At 38.9% G+C, this 22,338-nt stretch overlaps 1 protein-coding gene across 5 annotated transcripts in view; it reads right to left on the minus strand.

Moving 5' to 3' along the window:
• The window catches only part of RPS6KA3 (ribosomal protein S6 kinase A3), a 110,301-nt gene that overhangs the window by 54,445 nt on the left and 33,518 nt on the right, over nucleotides 1–22,338 (minus strand). Inside the window, exon 1 of one of the 5 annotated variants that reach the window (XM_057537884.1) lies at nucleotides 8,152–8,332. The exons of the other annotated variants lie outside the window; for them this stretch is intronic. Coding sequence (XP_057393867.1) covers nucleotides 8,152–8,190 — 39 coding nt within the window. The 5' untranslated portion in view covers nucleotides 8,191–8,332. Of the gene's footprint in view, nucleotides 1–8,151; nucleotides 8,333–22,338 lie in introns of those variants that run through there. 5 annotated transcript variants of the gene reach the window in all.

Here is a 22,338-nt window from a genome sequence, read left to right on the forward strand (position 1 = left end):
CTGAAGTTTACTGTGTTTGAAATATCTAAGTTACTTTCTGTTTCTAGGACTACCTGAGATCTGAGATGGGAGAAAGGAATAACTCTAAAACACAAAATCAAAAAAGATTTAACATTTGGATGGAGGATTAGACAGAAAAAAAATGTTCAGCATGATGGAACAGTAGAAGGTCTTAGAGTTAAGAGAAGGATACTTAAAGAAGGTGGATGCTTTACTATACCTGAGAGAAGGTGTCAGAAGAGAAAGGTTGAAAATACATGTAAGTATACATAGAATTTCAATTACTTAATTACCCTGAGATCAGCAGATTAAGTACACCTTATTTATTCAATAATCAAGACATGTACTTTATCAGCCCAAAACTACAACAATAAAACAAAACCCAACAAAACAAGAAACATAAGCCTGTCAAAGACTATCTTCTCTTTTTTTTTGCCTATAATGTTTTTTCTAGTGCATACGTACTATTAGTAGAATCTAAATGTGTTATACAAACATAAATAATTCATTATTTTTATTACCATTGTATTCCATATAAATGCTGAACTCAACATTCTCTGAGACACTCACAGAAGGCTGGCAATATAAGGAATTACAAAGATTTCTCAAAAAGATATACCAAGGATATCCTAATGTGGTAGCTTTTGAAAATGAGTAGTAAAAGGAAAAAAAGCTCCTATAAGAGGACAAAAAAGAAATCCAGGCCCACCAATTTACTCTGTAAGACAGAAGCTGTAGTTGGTAGAATGTTCTACTACTAAGGCAGCTTAATCATTTTGGACTTTCTTGGAACTCTGGCAGCAATAATAAAACAATCCCCTAATATGGTTTAGTCTTTTATTTTGTAATTCCATATGTATTATCTCATTTAATTCTCACAACGATCCTGTGCAATAGGCATTAGGGTAGAATCAAACATTAGCTCACTCCTTCCTGGGCACCCCTTCTCTCCAAATGAGACCAATGTGTACAAGGGCTTGAGAGTGATAGCTGTTCCTAGGCGCATTAGGAAAGAAAGGAAGCAAATTACCAAATTCTTTAAAAAAAATAAAATAAAAAACTTTCAAAGAACAATGTATATGTGGGATTGATTAAGAAAGATTTAGATTAAAATCCAGCAAATATTTATTAAACACCTAACATGTATCAAGCCCGGGTTAGGTGTTTTTTCACCTTTTCTATTAATGCTTCATGCAAATCTTTTGACTACATATCAGTATTAGAGAGGGCTGATGATAACACAGAGTATACCCCAAAGCAAGCAAAAACATTTCAGAACTCTCTACAGACTCCCCCATTCACCATTAGAAATTTTAAAGGTAAAATAGTCTGAATATTCTACAGTCTGAAGTTTAAAGAGATCAAGTAAAGATCACAAGCTAGTAGCTGGCAGATTTAGGGCCCAATTCCAGGTTTTCTGACTTCTAACAACTTCTAAAACAAGGATCTTAGCTTTACACCACATTGAGACTGTCACAGGCTCTTGGTGGTTCCCCATCCAAGATCAATGACAGGAACATACAGACTTATTCCCCTGGTCTTTGTAACTGGTCTGTATCTCTTAGGTCAGTTAGCTAAACTGATTAGTGGTCTCTGAACTTTTGGTAGTACACCATTATTAATTAAAAAAAGATAGGGCTTCCCTGGTGGCGCAGTGGTTGAGAATCTGCCTGCTAATGCAGGGGACACGGGTTCGAGCCCTGGCCTGGGAAGATCCCACATGCCGCAGAGCGGCTGGGCCCGTGAGCCACAACTGCTGAGCCTGCGCGTCTGGAGCCTGTGCTCCGCAACGAGAGAGGCCCGCGCATCGCGATGAAGAGTGGCCCCCGCTTGCCACAACTGGAGAAAGCCCTCGCACAGAAACGAAGACCCAACACAGCCAAAATCAATCAATCAATCAATCAATCAAACATACGCATCTGATTCAAGATCCTCATTAAAAAAAAAAAAAAAAGATAGCATATACCCAATATTTGTATACTTATTGGCTTATATATACTTTTTGTATTACTAAATTATATATATACTTATAAATTATATACTTATAAATTATATACTTTTTGTATTACTAAATTATATACATTATACATGGAAATGAAACTATAAAGAAGTTCTCCTCTTTCTTTTCTGTACCCTAAAGTGCTGTCTCATCAAACTGTGAAGACTAATGGATAACAGACTTGAACTCATGAGGCTAAGTTCATGGGTTGGATTCCAGCATGTGCCAGTGTGCCTCCTGTGGGAAAAAACGAACTGTTCAAGAGCCTAACTGAAATCTAACGGCTATTTATGCCCTTATATCATGACGCTGTGAAGAACTATACCCTGTAATGTTCTATATATTTTACCACTTTTCTTTCTTGGGTTAAGTGGGATGTAATTTATTAGGCTGCAACATTATTTCATCTTATATTTCATAGCAAATACCTACTACGATTGTCTGTCACAAATAAAGATGCAACACAGGCAAGGAAGGACTACTGAATTATAACCGTTCTGCATTTTGTCACAGGCATACAGCATCAAGCCTTACTCTCACAGTGTGAGCTACAATCAGGCCATGGATCTCAAAATAAACAGCAGTTACTATTCAAGAAAGATTTCATCTTTGATGACTATCCTTCCTTTCATGTCAAAAAATTACTAAAAAATGTAGAGTCTCCCTTTGATCCCTTCATTCAATAAACACACTTAAGCACCTATTATGTATCAAGCATGGTGCTGGGAATACCTTTCATTCTATTTCCAGTAACATCGTCCTGCTGTAATCCTTCATTACCTTTCCTGTAGGAAACTGAAACTAGCTTGGTCACTCCTAATGCCCCTTTCTGCCACCGCCACTCCAATCCATCCTCCTGACAAATTCATTTTCTGAAAGTAGACAGCTCCAGTTACATGACCAGACTGCTCAAAAACTCCTCCAAGTTTTTCCAAATTAAATGCACTGCTTTACATTGGCATTGGAGGCCTTCTACAATATGGCCTCAACCTGCTTTTCTGGTATTATTTCCCAACATTCCCTTACACGTAGCCTTCTGTCAACTTGGGTTATTTCCTGTTCCCTAAATTTTTTGTTTTTAAAATCAAAGTAATACATGCACATGGGTAACAAATCAAATAGTGGTAGAATAGCTTATGGTGAAAAGCAAGTCTCTCCTCACCCCCATAACTAAGCTTTAAAAAAAATTTAATTCTTTCTGCACTTACTTTGATCATTTCTTAGTTTATTAACTTTAAGACAATACCTATTGATTTAAAAATAAGATGAGGGACTTACTTATATTATGCCCCTTCCATCCGTCACCTTCCTCCCCACTGTTTGATAATTATATTAATTTCACAGAAACCTCTTGTTTTTTCTATAAGTTTTAGACAGAATCCTAACTCTTCACTTTGTAAAAGGAGGGTAATAGTGCCCATACATTCTTTCCCTCAAACTTCCCCCCACCTGCTAATAGCTTATTTTTATTAATATTTAAGGTTATTAATATTAAGAAAATTAACATTCTCTCCTGTAACCACAACCAAATCCTTCATGCTCTCCCTACAGCTTGATTCTAAAAGCTGAAAGCCTATATAAGCAGCAGCATTTTCATGACAATATATTGCTCAAACGCAGGCTAGGAAGTATATTAAATTTCCTTTCATATGGGCCCCTAACAGTGACTTCTGGGACAATCCAAGGGGACTTTAAATCTTAGATTTTTACCATACTTTCCATTCTTCTGAGAGCTCTCTCTTACCCTCCCATTAGGATGGGTTGTTCTCTAGGCCTTGCTGCGTAGATATTATCTCGGGATATATCTTCAGTGCTTTCCTGGTTGAATCCACTATTTTCAGTTTCCCATGTCTCTCTCTTTCTTAGACTACTCCCTTGTAACTTCCTAAGAAAGGTGATGTGGAAGAAAACTTTCTGGATCTTGCACATCTGAAAATGTCTCTATTTTGTCTTCACATTTGTATAATTTGGCTTGCTACCAAATTCTAGAATAAAAATAATCTTGCTCAAGAATGTTGGCGCCATTCGTCCACTGTCTTCTAGCAGTCAGCACTGCTGATGAGCTGGATGATGCTAGCCTGATATACACTTTTTGGTACGTGACCTGGTTTTTCTTTCTGGAAGCTTTAAGAATTTTCTGTCCTTGTATTTCTTAAATTCCACACTAAGTGAGATAAATATGGTCTCCTTTCCTTCAGAATGCTAGATGCTTGGTGAACCTTTATAATCTAAAGACGTGAATTCTTTACCTCTGGGGGAATTCTGACATTTCTTTGATAATTTCCTTCCAGCCACTCTTCAGGGTTTCTCTTTTTGCAACAACTCTATTAGCTGGATATTGTATGTCTGGAATTTAATTTTCATCTTTTTTTCTCCTATTTTCTGTCTCTTTTCTGAGAGACGTCCTTGACTTTATTTTCCCACCCCCATACTGAATTTTTTATCCTGGCAAATCTTATTTTAAAATAAATCTTCAAGTGCTTCTTTTCTCAATATTTCTTTCTTTTTTTAAATAGCACCTTCCTCCACTCCCTACCTCTTCCTCCCCAAAATGGATGCAATCATTCCAAACCTCCTTGAGGATAGTAACTAGACTTTTAAAAATCTTTTTTCTAAATTGGGATGCAGAGGATACAAAAAATGTTCTCGGAGGTGGAGAGAAAAGATCAATGCCTATGGCCCAAGTTGCAAAAACTTGCAAAAACTATCCCCAACACATTTTTCTGCTCCTTCCCAGTTGAAATTTTTACTAATCATATCAGCAAACCATTTTCTATCTACTTTTATGTATATGTGAAGTCACAGTAGCATAATAGGCACAATATCCTTGATTGGTATCTTGATCCCCAAATTGTGCTTTATGTCACCAGTCTTTCCAAGTTATGGGACCATGAATATTTTAGAAATGAATTTGAGGTTCAATTAGGACATAATACTAATGCTTGGGCAATCTTGGACAACAGATAGGAAAGCAACAATGTGCTCTTCTAGCTCATACCTGGAATCCAATGAGATGGATGCAGAGAGGGATATCGAATTTCTGAAGACATTGATAACCAAGGACAGATTAATATTTGCATGTGACAAACCTACCTTAGGTCACTAAATCACCTGTTACTGAAATAAATCTGTCACATTACAACACAGAACTACAGTTTGATAGTTTGTAAAGTTGTGTTTTTGCCTGTAAGTACACAGTGAAGCAACTGTAATTTTATGGAAAAAGAATTTTATCAATGAAGTAGAGCAGAGATGTAAGTTATATCCATTATAATTACTCTGTGAGGCTCACATTTTTACATTTTCTGGCACAACTGTACTTTAACTGATACATGGATACCTGCCCAGTCATTACCACAAAAACTTACTTTGTGTATTTTAAAAAGTTATAAAAAATTCCATATTTTTATTTTTACAAAGTCTACGTTTATTTGCTAGATAAAGGTCTACCTGTAGGCAAAACTGTGAGGCTGCCAGCTGGTCTACATCACAACCCTGTATCTGTCATCTACACTCCCAGCACTTTCAGACATTTGGTACTCACAGTTGCCAAACTCAGAGGTGTTCAATACTCTCAAGCTATGAATGGGAATTCATTCGTTCATCCATTTAAACATATATTTATTGAACACCTAATACATGCCAGGCACTCTTCTAGCTGTCTGAGATATACAATAAATGAAACAGACCAAAATCTTTGCTGCTTTGGGGAGAGACCTAATAATAATAATAATAATAATAATAATATGGCTCTTGTACTTTTGCTTCTTCCTGACTGCCTGGTCCTGATGGAAGTGTTTCTGATCTATGACATATTCTCTTAGGCTCTTTCCTTTTTGTTAGAAGGCAATTCAGATTATGGGCCAGGTACTGCACTAGGTATTAGCAAAACTGCGATACAGAAGAGTATCTGCTCTCTAGGAATTTACCTAGGGTTTCAAAGATGTACTATTGGGTAAATACTTGTTGAGATATGACCCTGATAGATAAAACAAGGTCAGTTCAGTTAAAAAAAAAATCTATGGGACTTCCCTGGTGGTGCAGTGGTTAAGAATCCGCCTGCCAATGCAGGGGACACGGGTTCGATCCCTGCTCCGGGAAGATCCCACATGCCACAGAGCAACTAAGCCCATGCACCACAACTACTGAGCCTGCGCTCTAGACCCTGCAAGCCACAACTACTGAGCCCGCGTGCCACAACTACTGAAGCCCGTGCACCTAGAGCCCATGCTCCGCAACAAAAGAAGCCACCGCAATGAGAAGCCCGTACACCGCAACGAAGAGTAGCCCCCACTCGCCGCAACTACAGAAAGCCCGCGTGCAGCAACGAAGACCCAACACAGCCAAAAATTAAAAAACAAAAAAAACAAAAAAACAACTATAATTTTAGGAATTTGTAAAGAGTATCATTTTAGACATCACAGAAAAATGGCAGAAGAAAATTCATGGACAGGTGGATCTGTCGTTGTTCCTCCAGTCACAGAGAAAGCCACCTCATTTGTTTCCCAGGACCAACAAAAGGTCGATAGGTTCCATCTTAAATGGTCTTTGAGGTTCACCCCTTACTGGGAAAAAATTAACTCAATGTTTCCTTTTCAAGTTGAAAGGGAAAAAATAAAATTTTGTTCTTAAAATGTTTTTAAAAAGGATTAAAGAAAAGGAACTGAAACAGACACTGCTTACCAGAGTTATATAAAACCTAATACTGTAACATGCAAATATCAAGAAAACAAACTGGGTGACATTAATTGATTTTAAAGAATGATTCAACATTTGGCATTATGCCCTGCCTTGTATACATAATTTCCTTTTTCCTCCCCTCCCTTGAGTCAGGAAGTGTGTTCTTAAGGCATTTGTATTTTTTAAATTGTTTTTAATGTCAGAAAATATTGTTGAAGCTCAAAATAAAATATTTAAATATTCCTTAGTAAAAGCCAGTAAATAAGTATTTTCTACTCATGTATATGTAACCATTTTTTGGCCTATCATAAAAAAAAAAGACCTGACAAATGAAATTATAAGATTTTATTTACCTCTTAAATATAATCCAAAAGTAAAGTAAATAAAGCATCGCTTTCTATATAGATAATTATAGTTCAATAATATACTTTTTAATTTTAAAAAGATATGTTAATTTTTTTTGATGATCAAGATACATAAAAATTATTTGGCTGTGACACATAATTAGTCTTGTTATTCAAGCTGTGGTGAGAAACCACATTTTAATTTATTCTAGATTACAATTTGACCAAATCCAATTTACTTGATTTGCTAATGAATAATACGTTCAGAATTTTTCATTTAGCCAAATTCTTTAAGAGAGTATTCTAGGCCAGCTTCTTTTTTCTTTTTTTTTTCTAGGCCAGCTTCTTGAATCTATGTTTGAGAAAACAGCTTTGCTGGTTCTCCATACTAATATTTTCAATAACTGCTGGAAAGAGCACTGAGTTTTCTCCCAATTGGGAATCCCGATCAACAAATTTAATTCCCTTTAAAGAGCAACAGGATAGCACAATTCTCATGGCAAAATATCAAGTAGATTTTGGCAGGATTTTAGATTAAATACAATGCAAATTATCATTCACTAAGCACATTTTAACAAAGTTACGCTTTGAAAACTGTGCCTACTGTAAGATAAAATTACTTGCTTAAAGCTAAATATAATTGATTAAAAACTTCAAATTTTTAAAAGAACCAATTTCAACAAAAATCAGTTTTTAAGTTCTTGACTGTTTAAAATAACACATTCTCCTACTCATCAAAATGTTGCTTACATTATTATTACATAGTAATCTCCTAAATATTAGTAAGTTCACAATTTTGTTCACGCCTAGTTCAATACTGAGAGTTACAGTCATCTGTTTTATTATACAAAATTACAAACACTAACAAGATTAAAAATTACTTTAGCACTAAAAAGGCAATGTAAAATAAGTTTACAAAATACACAGAGTTGAAATAGATAAAATAAATAGCTGGCTTACTTTTAGTAGATAGAAATATTATTCTTTAAATGTTCTATAAGAACTGGTTTTGAATTTTGAAAAGCTTCTTAAAATAACATATAAAGTGAAATAATTGTTTAATTAGTATAATTATACTTAGCTCTAATCGAAACATTTTAGTCTTTAAAGAAGTTGAACAAAGCTTACCTGTATAGAGCGAACACGAAAAGACAGAAATTTAAACATGGCTATGAAACCATGATGGTGATAAAGAATTTCTAACGGTAAAACTTAAGTTAGAAAGGGAAGGCCAAGCCCCTGCAAAGTTTTCCCCTACCAGCTGTTCCGGCAATTAGAAAATTTCCTGTCAGGCGGGTCCTGAAATGCTAGAGAAAGAGGCATGACAATTTTCCTGTGGTAAAAGAAAGGAGAAACGTAATGGCGAGGGCACTAATGTAGCTGATAGGTAGAGAGGCCAGAACAGGAAACCAAAACAGATTTGCTGATAGCAAAATCCTGTTGAAATGTTCGTACTCCTGGTTCCCAGAAATCCAGACAATTTTCACAACCCGTGAAACGAACATTATTTTATTTCAGAATCCTGAGATATGCTGGTATTTCTTAACTATACGACACTTTAAAAGCAACTGAAACTAGTCAGCACAATTAAAATAACAAGTCATTAATTCACATGTGAAATTTTACCCTTCGTAATGTTTATACACACACTCCAAAGGGCAGTTTCAAGACTATTTTAAGGTTATATATAGACATGTCATGGGTGTTCCCTGTCAATGAGGAAGAGTTTCCGAACTACGGGAAGAAAATGACCACATGCAAGAAGCTTTTTGATTGTGATGTAAGGACAAATTCTTCCTGTCTTCAATGAAAGTGAATTACATTTAAATTCACATTGGTTATAAACATCAATTATCAACCAGGTTAAAGACGTCAAAGCCCACGTTAAAACTCACATTCCTAGCTGATAAAATCTAAATTAAAAAAAGTCCACTCCCTGGGCTATTAGTGAGCAAAAGGAACATTTACTGAAGAAGTCAACCTGGAAAAGAAGGAGGGGTCAAGCTACCAGACAGTCCCTTACTCCATTTCATCCTCTAATAGCTTCCAGAAGTTATTCTAAGGTATTTTTGCTTTGGGAAATATTTTTGAAAGTATGCCAATATTCAGAACATGATCACTGAGATAGCGGCATTTAAACAAAACCAAAGGACAGAAGCATGGAGAGCTGTGGGAAAATACTTTATTTAACGTACACAATCTATGTGGAACCAATAAAAACCTCAAATGTTAATCTACATACCCTATACGAATTTAATAAAATCACTGAATTTTCAAAACCTGAAGAGCCTCTAAAAATCACCAAGCTTGCTCCAAGCTTGAAGAACTATGATCAAGGCAGGCACGTATTTGATGACGGAGCTATCTATCATGGGAGCTCAGTGCTGCTGTCCTGTATTGAGCAAACATTAGAGGGTCCATTAGGTGCTACAGGTACCATGTGAAAGGCCAGGGCTCTTCCTGCTAGATCAAATTTTTATGGCAATGTTCTATAAATGACCTAATGCAAGTTGAAGAATAAAAAAAAAACCTGCTTGGGACTTCCCTGGTGGCGCAGTGGTTAAGAATCCACCTGCCAATGCAGGGGACACGGGTTCGAGCCCTGGTCCGGGAAGATCCCACATGCCGTGGAGCAACTAAGCCCGTGAGCCACAACTACTGAGCCTGCGCTCTAGAGCCCGTGAGCCACAAATGCTGAGCCGACGTGCCACAACTACTGAAGCCCGCGCGCCTAGAGCCCGTGCTCCGCAACAAGAGAAGCCACCACAGTGAGAAGCTCGCACACCACAATGAAGAGTAGCTCCCGCTCGCCGCAACTAGAGAAAGCCTGCACACAGCTACGAAAACCCAACGCAGCCAATAAATAAATAAATAAACAAACAAATAAATAAATTTATTCCAAAAAAAGACTGTCAAGAAGAGGCAAACATCATGGTTACTATAGAACCAATTAAGGGGTACAAAATAAAACAGGAGTGTCTCTGTACAGAGTAGTCATCAATTTTACTCAAGTAATACTTAAGAACAGAAGCAACCAAATAACCTTTTTTGAATTTGAAGGATTAGTCTGAATTGGCTTTAATGACTAGTGATGCTCAGGTTAACAATTCACATTTTACTGTGAGTTATGCTTTTTAATATTACCCCTAAAAAATGAAGCAATATTTCAGATACCAAAATCTGAACTAAGTCTCCCTCAGATGAAATGATACCTTAATTAAAACAGCATGGTACTGCTGTATAAAAGATAAGCAGAGTGACAGAAAAGAATGTGACACTTTACATCTGAGGGAGATGTTAGGATATTTGGCTACCTGTTTAGCAAATGCAAGCCATAAAGGAAAACACTGATATAGATTTGATTATAAAATTCAAAAACTCCTCTACGTCAAAAAGCACCATAAACAAAGTTAAAAGACTAGCTCACATGATTAGAATCCCTTATATACAAGATATCACTGAGCAACTGCTTTACTTGGGTGTCAGCTATCTCCGAACCAGAACGAACCCGTATCTCATTATAAGCAGTTGAAACACTGAAAAATGCCTCAGTGTTCCTTTTGTGTGTGCTCAAATATCCATACCATGTCTAAGTATCAGAGGTATCCCAGGAGTCTTGTCAGGCTTAGAAATATTTTGGCAGTAAACCCCAGTGTCTATGAGAAATGTTTGGATATTTTGTCAATTTTGTATGAGTACAGAAGGGACATTGCTTATGGCATTTATTAGTATTTAAAAGCACAACCCACTGTCCCTATCAGATTAAGCTTCAGAACAGGCAAACAGCACACAGGAGGAACTCAAATAATGGCTGCCCAATTAAGTATCATATACTGAAATCTGAAATGGACACTACTTGTGTGGTTGTGCACATGAAACCAGATATTATTGTTGATATTTTCCTGCCTCTAACCTTTTTCCTGCCTCTAACTTTTAACTATCTTTAAATTTCTCTTATTAAATTTTCAGCTAGTTTTTCATTTTTGTCTTATTGGTTTTATCATTTGCCTTACTATTTGAAAAGTAATTTTATTATAAAAACTATGCATGTCCAGTATAGAAAACTTAAATAATAAAGATAAACAAAAGAGGGAAAAAATCCACTATGTTGGTGCTTTCTAGTCTTTTTCTGTATATACACACATATACACATGGACCATAGCACACATATTATCACTTTTTTCTCTGTAGAGGGCCAGAAAGTAAATGTTTTTGACTTTGCAGGCCATATTGGTCTCTGTCAACACTGCCACTGCAGCGTGAAGAGGAACGGGTGAGGTTGTGTTCCAATAAAACTTCATTTACAAAAATATGGGGCAGGTCTCAGGTACAGTTTGCTGATCCCTACTTTCTATTATTAAATCATCCTCAATGCATTATTAATGACTGCAGAGCATTCTACTATACTAATCCCCTATTGTTGGGTATTTGATCTTCTATATCACTGGGATGTCCCCATCTTTTGTGCACATTCACAATTTATTAGAAATAATTTCTGGAAGTGGCACTGTATTTCTAGAGGTAGAGTATGCGGCATTTTAATGTTTCTTGATCCTAACGTATTTGCCAAGTTGTCCTCCGGGAAGAACCTAAAAAATAATGAGAGAACCACACCAAGACCTCAGGCAGGGGTAAACTACAGCCAGGCAGGGCCAGTCAAGGCCTAAATCTGGTCATGCCCATGTCTATTTACATAAGAGCTCCTGCTGGTTTTTTCCCTACATAATGGCTACAGCTGACTTGAGTAGCTGCCACAGAGCCTAAAATATTTACTACCCAGCCCTTTATAAACAAAGTTTGCTGACTCATGGTCTTGAGTCCTCCAACAGAATGAGCAGCAAATGCAAAAGCCCTGAGATTAGGAATCGGCTTAATGAATTTAAAGCACAAAGGAAAGACCTTGGTGGCTAGAATGTGGTGAACACCAAGGAAAGAGAAGGAAATGGGGAAGTAGGTTCGGGCCACATTAAGCAGGGCCTTACAGACTATCAAGAAGTTTGGATTTGGATTTGATTTCAAGTGTAATGGGAAGCTAACCTTCCTCATTTTAGGCAGTGGCATCAATACCAATCTCCCAAACCTGTAAGTCCTTTCGGGCTTTTTCCTTTCTAATCTAACTTCCTTCCCTTCATATTTAATCCATCAATAAATTCTACTGATTTTATCTCTGAAATAAATCTCAAATCTGTCTATTTCTATTTTCTCTGACACTGTCAGTACAAACCATTATCATCTAGTGCCATCTAACTGGTTTTCCTCCTTCCAAATTTTTCCTGTGCAATCCTTTCTCTTCACGGCAGCCAGAATAATTTTAAAACAGAAATCAGGCTTGGTCGTACCCCTACCTCACATTCTTCAATGGCTTCCCATCCCAGAATAAAACTCAAATTTCTCATAGTCTATGGAACATAAAGCAAACACTAATAAATGCTACCTTGATCCTGACTTGGGAATATATTCAGTAAATCATTCAAATATGATATCAATATTTGGTTTTAGACATATTTTAATCATTAATATCAGACTACTTCCTCTTCACTAAAAGAAGAATGAATATTCAATATTATAAAATGTCTTTTTATTATCTATTAATATAAACTTAGTTTCTCTCCTTTGACCTACTGATTTGATAGATCAATAGATGTCCTAATATGCTTGTATTCCTAGGAAAATTCCATAGTTTTAATATGTCTGTATTTGATTTGTAAATTTTTAAAAGGATTTTTGTATCTGTATTCATAAAGTGGCACAGTTTCCTTTTCTGTGTTAACTTTCATTTTCAGGGCTATGCTAACTTTATAAAACGGACTAGAAGGCGATACAATTTTTTCCTATGCTTCAGGATAATCTATTTCTTGAAAGTTTCCAAGATTTCTCCTACTGGGGCCTGGGGCCTGGCACTGTAGTGGTGGGGGACGAGGGGATGTTTGTGGCGGTACGTGTTCTTTAATAACTTAAATTTCTCCCTTGCTATTGGTAAAGTCATAGTTTTTCTATTCCTTCCTAAATGATATCGTTTAGATTTTCTTAGAAAACCACATATTTCAGCAAGACTTACATATCAGTATAGAGATATATTTAGTATACTATTATGTTTTTTAAATCAAATTTAAGGAAAATTTCTAGCGTATCTAAAAGTAGACTGAATAGTATAACAAACCCTCATGAACCCACCACTCAACTATAACAATTATCAACTCATGGCCAATCTTGCTTCATATACTCACTTCCCCCCACTCTCATAATTACTTTGAAGCAAATCCTAGACATTATATCATTTCATCTGTAAATATTTCAGTTATTATGATATTTTAATCTCCTTCCTATCTGTGGTTATATACTGTTTTGCTTTCCTAATGTTGTGCATTTGCTTTTTTTATTTTTCCTGTTTTCTAATTCACTGATTTTGGAATTTAAATTTAAATCCTTTCTCTTGCTATTTATGGGTTTACTTTGTAGTTCTTTTTCTAGTTTCTTTCACTGAATCCTTAGTTCCTTTATTTGAATTCTCATTTATTAATAAATTTTTCTTTCAAGTATAATTCTGACAATATCATATAAGATACTACTATATGCTAAGAACCATGCTTTACATGAAATTACTTCAGTTAATTCTCACCACAATGAGATAAGTAAATACTATTATCCACACTACAGATGAAGAAACTAAGGCTTAGAAAGAAGTTAAGGAACCTGCTGCCCAAATTCCCACAGTTTGGAAGTGGGAATGGCTGTGACGTTGGTGGGAGCATAGACAGGCAATTCTATCTGGGGAAGGAGCATGTATATGTATGGCCAGTGGCTGACTTAGGTCAGAAGCCAGGAGGTGTTAAACCTTTTGATAAGACCCTGAAGGAAGACAGCTCAATAGAGGGTCCATAGCAGAGTTTCTGAACACTTTTTCTACACCATACGTTATATTTGTCTGGCGAAACCCAAACCTTGGTCAAACCCAATTATCAACCATCTTCATGACTCCATGATGGCTGAACCCTGCTGGAGAAAAATAAACTGCTATAATAAAAACTTAAAATTAACATGTTCTTAACCAATTCCTTCAGATACAGTTTTTTTGTATGAATCAATTTTTCAGACACTAAAGGGTTTAATATCTAAGGATTTCCATTTAAGTACAGGAGAATTATTCTGTAGCACACGTCCATCAGTAGATAATGTTATAAAGTGCTATGGTTCTAAGGTTTTAAATCAGAGATGGGAAATAAGTTTTATGATCATCAACCTGAACCAAATGGTAGTGGCTTCCTAGAGCGCTGAGAGGGGTTGCTTCTAAGGCCCTGTGTCAATGGAAAGCACGCTATATTCCACTCACAATATCTCCCCTGAGCATGACGAGAGGGCGAGGGGGCAGCACCACCGATGTCCCAGCTGGAATCTTGCAGTAAGCAGCAATACACCCTAGGTGGTATTGCTGGTCACCCTATTCACACATTTTTTTTCCTGCTTAGCCTGGAGTTCTTTTTTTTTTTTTTAATAATTTTTTTCCTCTCTTTCTATTTATTTATTTATTTTTGGCTGCGTTGGGTCTTCGTTGCTGCATGCAGGCTTTTTCTAGTTGCAGCGAGCGGGGGCTACTCTTTGTTGCAGTGTGCGGGCTTCTCATTGTGGTGGCTTCTCTTGTTGAGGAGCACGGGCTCTAGGCACGCAGGCTTCAGTAGTTGTGGCACGCGGGCTTCAGTAGTTGTGGCTCACAGGCTCTAGAGTGCAGGCTCAGTAGTTGTGGCGCACGGGCTTAGTTGCTCCGTGGCATGTGGGATCTTCCCGGCCCAGGGCTCGAACCCATGTCCCCTGCACTGGCAGGTGGATTCTTAACCACTGCGCCACCAGGGAAGCCCTGGAGTTCTTTTTACTTAGTCATTTTTGTCTAAAATGGTTAAATTAAGAGACTCATTTAAGTACAGGAGTTACAACTTTCAATACACCAGTATTTCAGGTTGAATCAATAAACTATTCATACTTCAAGAGAACTTAGATGAATTTTCTTTCTTTCCAATTATGGTTTAGATCAGTCAAATTGAAAAAATGGGTACTGTGATAAGTAGACTAGAGCAGAGGAGAAGCAAATTTGGATCACAGGGATCATATGAGTTAGGCAAGCCACGATTTTTTTTAAAAAGGGGGTATTTTTTTTTAAAAGCTCTTAGGGGTGGAGAAAAGGGACACTAGAAATAAAAAATAGCCCTGAAAGAGGGCCAAAAATGTAGTAAAGGAAAACTTACATGCTTGGAAATTTTGCCTATTATACACATACTCTATTTAATGCCACCATGCAGTGCTAATTATAATGCTATTTAATCTCGGAAATATTTTCCTAAGTGGTATATACTTAAATCTACTAGAGCATATCTTCCCCATGCTCTAAGTGCTAAAATATACTTTCAGCTAATGAGAGTTAGAAAAACAGACAATACTCTACATAATTAGTCAGTAAGTGTCATTAGTGTATCACTCCACAAATGTTCCCTGCCAATGAGCAAGCACTCTACTGTACTTTCCTGTTTTGAGTGGGTTCTTCGCTGTCTATTGTCTACTCCTCTAGGATTTCTCGTTTTCTTTTTTAAATTTATTTATTAATTTTACTTATTCTTGGCTGCCTTGGGTCTTTGCTGCTGCACACGGGCTTTCTCTAGTTGTGGCGAGCAGGGGATACTCTTCGTTGCAGTGAGCGGGCTTCTCGTTGCGGTAGCTTCTCTTGTTGTGGAGCACAGCCTCTAGGTGCGCGGGCTTCAGTAGTTGGAGCTCACAGGCTCAGTAGTTGCGGCACACAGGCCCTAGAGCATGCGGGCTTCAGGAGTTGCAGTGCGTGGGCTCAGTAGTTGCAGCACGCGGGCTCTAGAGCGCAGGCTCAGTAGTTGTGGCGCACGGGCTTAGTTGCTCTGTGGCATGTGGGATCTTCCCAGACCAGGGATTGAACCCATGTCCCCTGCATTGGCAGGCGGATTCTTAACCAGTGCGCTACCAGGGAAGTCCAGGGCTTCTCTTTCTGTAGTTTATTTTGTGGTTAACCCGTGATGACTGCAAGAGTTATGCAAGTGTGTGCTGGACTCACAGCTATGAGTATCATTTTGGATGTTCAAATGCAAGTTTTAAGAGAGCTTGAGGGAACCTTCAAAGAAATGGAGGAAACCAGCAGACAACAGGGAACTGGTGAAATTCCCTGGATATTGTGAAGGCTGTCATACAAATCACTGCTGCCTTAGGGTTACTATATGAACAGTAGCTACGGCATGCGTAGCAGTTGGAAGAAACTACTGCTAAAGGCCCATCAGGAGATTTGAAAAGAATGGGGCACTGCTGGTGTACTCCTGCCTGTGACCTTTATAGGGGTGCTGCTCTTTAACTTGGCATCCAAGGTCATCTACGAGCTATCTCCATTTTATCTTTTTAAACCGCTACTACTTTTAACAAGCTTTCTCCAATTCCTTGTTTTTTAATTAATTAATTAATTATTTTTTGGGGGGCCGCATTGGGTCTTTGTTGCTGCGTGCGGCCCTCTCTAGTTTGCGGCGAGCAGGGTCTACTCTTCATCACGTTGCACGGGCTTCTCATTGCGGTGGCTTCTCTTGTTGCGGAGCTCAGGCTCTAGGCGAGTGGGCTTCAGTAGTTGTGGCTCGCGGGCTCTAGAGCACAGGCTCAGTAGTTGTGGCGCACGGGCTTAGTTGCTCCGCGGCATGTGGGATCTTCCCGGACCAGGGCTTGAACCCGTGTCCCCTGCATTGGCAGGCGGATTCTTAACCACTGTGCCACCAGGGAAGCCCAAGTTTTCTCCAATTCTTGACAACTGGATGTGACTCTGATATAAGAGCTACAAAGACTGCATTGATAAATATAGTGTTTAGGACTGTAGTAATATAATATTCACAAAGTTAATGTTATGAGTGATTAATGTATGCATGGTCATTAGAAATAAACAGTAAGGGGAACAGAAGGGTCAAAGGACCAAATTAAGAGAAAGTCAATTCACAGTTTTGTCTGAGGCCAGGCCTACTGTCAGCCAGAAAATTACTGGATACCACCCTAGTTCCTAAGAGGAACTAGGTGAATAGTCTGAGAGAGTTAAGATCAGCATCTGGGAGGAAGAGGACAGGAAAATTAACACTTACTGGGCTCTTCCTTTGTGCTAGGTACTTATTTATGTCCTTTAATTCTCAAGCCTCAGAAGAACCTTTGCCTGCTACTGTAAGAACCATTAAGAGAATTATTTCCCCACTAAGCAAGAAACTGCTTTAATGATTCTTGGATGATTATGGAGACCTAAACAGCCCAGACTCCCTATTTCCTCTGCATGGATCATCAGAGCATGGAGTCCTCTGGCCAGCTGAGAAAGGATAGAAAATTCTGGAGTCCAGGAAGGTATCTTGGCTTGAGGCGCTATACAGCACCCTACCTTCTGCTATGAAGGCAGTCTCTCTCCCAGCCCTACCGGAATAACGGATAAAAATAATCAAGTTTCTCCAGCAGGGAAGGGAGAAAACAAAATACACTGGCTGGAGCAAGTTAACTGGTGAGAAATTCAACTAATCATACATAAATATGAATTAACACGCAAACATTCCTGGGGAGGGAGATGGTGGAAGGTGATGACTAACTTATATTCTGGTATGGATCAATTTAATTAGATAAATTTCGTATACTTCATGAGTGGAAGAAATAAAAATTTTACTTCAGGTGCATAAAGACAAGAAAGGATTGAGCTTTCAGAAAGCCAGAAGAAAGGAAAACAGCATTAAATTCTAGAAGATGAAAGAAAAGCAGATCTAGGATACAGGAAGGAGGCAGATGGGAGGGCAAAGAACAAAGGGAAGAGAGGAAGAGATGAGGTGTGAAGAAGGGAGAAAAATCCAGACAGAATGAAATGGCTCTACCACAACTAGAAACCAGGAGACATGTTCAAGAGAAATCACAGGGTCAGCTCCATATGTCAAGAAGGTCTGAGTGAAGATTAAAGGGTCAAGTAACGATGCAAGGCTTATATAACAAAAAAGTTGCAGTACCCAGTGTTCTCGATACCCTTTCAGCTCTATTCATTGTTCCCTCTGGTATTTATATGATAGCTAATAACCTTATACTATTTTCTCCTGACTCAACAATTTCAGATATTACCTTTAGACATCCTATTATAGTTGACTTAACACTCATATCACACATTTTAGTTAAATCAATATTGAGTCTTTACAAATATTATGACTATGTAAACACTGTTCACTGCTTGAAGTAATATACTCTAGTTACATTTCTTGTGTACAATGTTTCTATTTTTGTTAAATTTATAGTTGCTTTGTTTTAAAAACTTGCTTTCTTTTCCTTGCACCTATCTCAAATTCTTCTCACTCTGCCTCTCAAGTGGATTTTCAATACTCAAACCTACTGGACAATTCATAACTTCTTTTTTTTTTCCCCTGAAGACAGCCCTCCTGGAATCATCTGTCTGCTTCAATCTGGACTGAGTACTCTCTAAGCCTACTGAATGAACTAGTCTTCTGAAGCATCCTTTATTCATCATAATGGGAAGAAACTTTCTTCACTGTGCTTGTAAATGTTGGGTCTTTTGTTTCCTGAATCTCATGTCTTTCCTTTAGTTAATAACCTTCTACTGTTGGCAGAAGAAGGTATTCTTCTTCCAAAGAATAGGTACATGTCTGAAAATACCTTCGTTGAAAATCATTTTCACTAAGCATTTCAAAGGCACTGCTCCTTGACTTTTTTTTTTTTTTTTTTTTAATTTTATTTATTTATTTATTTATCCATTTTTGGCTGTGCTGGGTCTTCGGTTCGTGCGAGGGCTTTCTCTAGTTGCGGCAAGTGGGGGCCACTCTTCATCGCGGTGCGGGGACCGCTCTTCATCGCGGTGCGCGGGCCTTTCACTATCGCGGCCCCTCCCGTTGCGGGGCACAGGCTCCAGACGCGCAGGCTCAGCAGCTGTGGCTCACGGGCCCAGCTGCTCCGTGGCATGTGGGATCTTCCCAGACCAGGGCTCGAACCCGTGTCTCCTGCATTAGCAGGCAGATTCTCAACCACTGCGCCACCAGGGAAGCCCACTGCTCCTTGACTTTTAACTTTCAATGTTGAAATGTCGTATATTATTCTTATACCCAGGCCTTTATTTTATAAATTTCTTTATTTTTGGCTGTGTTGGGTTTTCGTTGCTGTGCTTGGGCTCTCTAGTTGCGGCGAGCGGGGGCTACTCTTTGTTGCGGTGCGCGGGCTTCTCATTGTGGTGGCTTCTCTTGTTGTGGAGCACGGGCCCTAGGCACTCAGGCTTCAGTAGTTGTGGCACAAGGGCTCAGTAGTTGCGGCGCGCGGGCTCTAGAGCGCAGGCTCAGTAGTTGGGGCGCACGGGCTTAGTTGCTCCGTGGCATGTGGTATCTTCCCGGACCAGGGATCGAACCTGTGTGCCCTGCATTGGCAGGCGGATTCTTAACCACTGTGCCACCAGGGAAGTCCCCCAGGCCTTTATATATGGTATAAAAAAAATTTCTAAATGTTTGTCTTAGTGTGTTTGGGCTGCTATAACAGAATACCATAGACTGAGTTGCTTATAACAAACAGAAATTTATTTCTCACAATTCTATACCCTGGGAAGTACAAGTCCAAGTTGCCAGCAGATTCGGTGTCTGGCGAGGATCTGTTTCCTTGTTCATAGATAGCCGTCTTCTTGCTGTGTCTTCACAGGGCAGAAGGGGTGAGGGAGCTCTCTGGGGTCCATTTTATAAGGGCACTAATCCCATTTGTGAGGGCTCTGCCCTTCTGACCTAACCACCTCCCAAAGGCCCCACTTTTAAACTTCATCACGTTGGGGGTTGGGCTTCAACATACACATTTTTTTTTTTTAATTTATTTATTTATGGCTGTGTTGGGTCTTCGTTTCTGTGCGAGGGCTTTCTCTAGTTGTGGCAAGCGGGGGCCACTCTTCATCGCGGTGCGCGGGCCTCTCACTATCGCGGCCTCTCTTGTTGCGGAGCACAGGCTCCAGACGCGCAGGCTCAGTAATTGTGGCTCAGGGGCCCAGCTGCTCCGTGGCATGTGGGATCTTCCCAGACCAGGGCTCGAACCCGTGTCCCCTGCATTAGCAGGCAGACTCTCAACCACTGCGCCACCAGGGAAGCCCAACATACAAATTTTGAGGGAACACATCCAGCCCACAGCAAAACTTTTAGGATCTTCTCTTTATCCCTGGTGTTTTGATATTTCATAATAACAATCCTTCTTGAGTAGGGTGGTTCCTCTTCTTTTTATTTTATTTTATTTTTTTGGTTATTATTAACAGGCTTTCAGTAGGCTGTTTTAATCCGGAGACTCGTGGTCCTCATGTTGGGGGAAAAAATTTTTTTTTTGGTATTTTAGTATTCTACCTAATCTAAGAGCACGATTAGCACTGTACCATTAAGAAAGAGAAAGTGCTCCCAATTAAAATGTGTCACACCTTCGATTATAACAAACATTCTGATTTCAGAGATATTAAGATGTGGGGGGGAAAACATGTATCTTATGGTATTTCTTTCCTAATTTCTTCCCCTCCATTTCCCCATTGTCTTTTTCTGGAATTCCTATTACGTAAATGTTAAATTGCTTCTCTTTCTTTTTCTCTCTTACTTTCTATTTGTCTTGTTCTATTTTGGGGGAAGTTTCCTCAACTTTAGCTTCTAAATATTCTACTAAAATATAAAATATTACTATCACATTTTCAATTTCTAAGAGTTTCTTCTTTTTCTGTTTTTTAAAAAGTAGCATTCTGGGCTTCCCTGGTGGCACAGAGGTTAAGAATCTGCCTGCCAATGCAGGGGATACGGGTTTGGGCTCTGGTCCGGGAAGATCCCATATGCTGCAGAGCAACTAAGCCCGTGCACCACAACTACTGAGCCTGCACTCTAAAGCCTGTGAGCCACAACTACTGAGCCCGCGTGCCACAACTACTGAAGCCTGCACGCCTAGGGCCCGTGCTCCGCAACAAGAGAAGCCACCGCAATGAGAAGCCCACGCACCGCAACAAAGAGTAGCCCCTGCTTGCCGCAATTAGAGAAAGCCCGCGCACAGCAACGAAGACCCAATGCAGCCAAAAATAAATAAATAAATAAGAGTAGACTTAAAAAATAGCATTCTACTCTTGTTTTAGGAAATCAATTTCACCTCTTAGCACTCAAAGGATATTAATTTATGTTTTCTTTTTCCTGCATTGTCCGTTTCCCCCAAGATCTTATTCTTTCATGTTGGAATCCTTTCTCAAGTGTCTGGTGATATTTGGCTTTTAACTCATTTTTAAGAGTGAGGCACTACGAAGTGGACCAGATGTTGTGGAGCTTGTCAACTGGTAGGCTTTCCTGTAGGTTAAATGGCCAAGTAGCCAGCCTTTACATTGAAGATCTCCCAAATGTCAGTATCTGAAGGTCTTTTATCAGGGATCATTCAGTTTCTTCAGGAAAGACGACTCCACTCTCCTGTCTGGAGGATATGGTCCTGGTTGGTGAAATGGGGAGGGGAAGGGGATCATTTCACCATTGAGGAGTAGGCTTTCACTTGATCTCCCTGTTTCCAGCCCCGTGTCTCACCCCACTTCCTACTATACCTGGGGTTCCCCATGTATGGAGCCTCTCTGGTTCATTTTTCTCTATAAAATACTTTCTGTCTCTTCCAGGGGTAGAAGAGGGGTTAGAGTAAAGGCTTTTCATATCGACATTCAACCAATCTCTATTTTCAGCCTGTGCCATACCTCCACTTTCCACAATACTTGGTGACCTCATTCTTGAGCTCTTCTGGGGCTTTGGGGCCCTAAATAAGGCTTGCTTCTTGATGATATACTCCTCACCAGCACTTAGGTCCTATAACTTCATCTTGTTATGACTCTTTTATCTGCTTTTCATATTTATATATTGTGGTTCAAATAACAGAAGTCTTCTAATTTCAAAGACCGTGTTTCCGTGTCTTATTGTCCTTGTTGTTTTGGGTGGTAATTTCCCAGAGGAGAAGAGGACAAAAACAGCTTTATTTTGCCATTTTAAAACTGCAAGTTTCCCTTATGTGTTTCTGTGTCTCTAACAAGTTAGCAGAGTTCTTGGCACCAAATAGACATTCATTAACTACTTCGTTAATGAATGATTAGATGTAGTCAGAGTACAGACTAAGCTGCTCTAACAAAAAAATCCCAAAATGCAAAGTCTCGAGCAAGGTAAGTGCCTATTTTTCTCTCTTGGAGCATTCCATAGGCACGAGGCTAGGTTAGAGTGAAGAGGTGTCGCTAGATCCTTAGGTCACTAAGGATCCAGGTTTATTCTCTCTTGTTATTCTCTATCTGCCCTATAG

The sequence above is a fragment of the Balaenoptera acutorostrata genome, chromosome X (assembly GCF_949987535.1).
Source record: "Balaenoptera acutorostrata chromosome X, mBalAcu1.1, whole genome shotgun sequence".
NCBI classification, from domain to species: Eukaryota; Metazoa; Chordata; class Mammalia; order Artiodactyla; family Balaenopteridae; genus Balaenoptera; species Balaenoptera acutorostrata.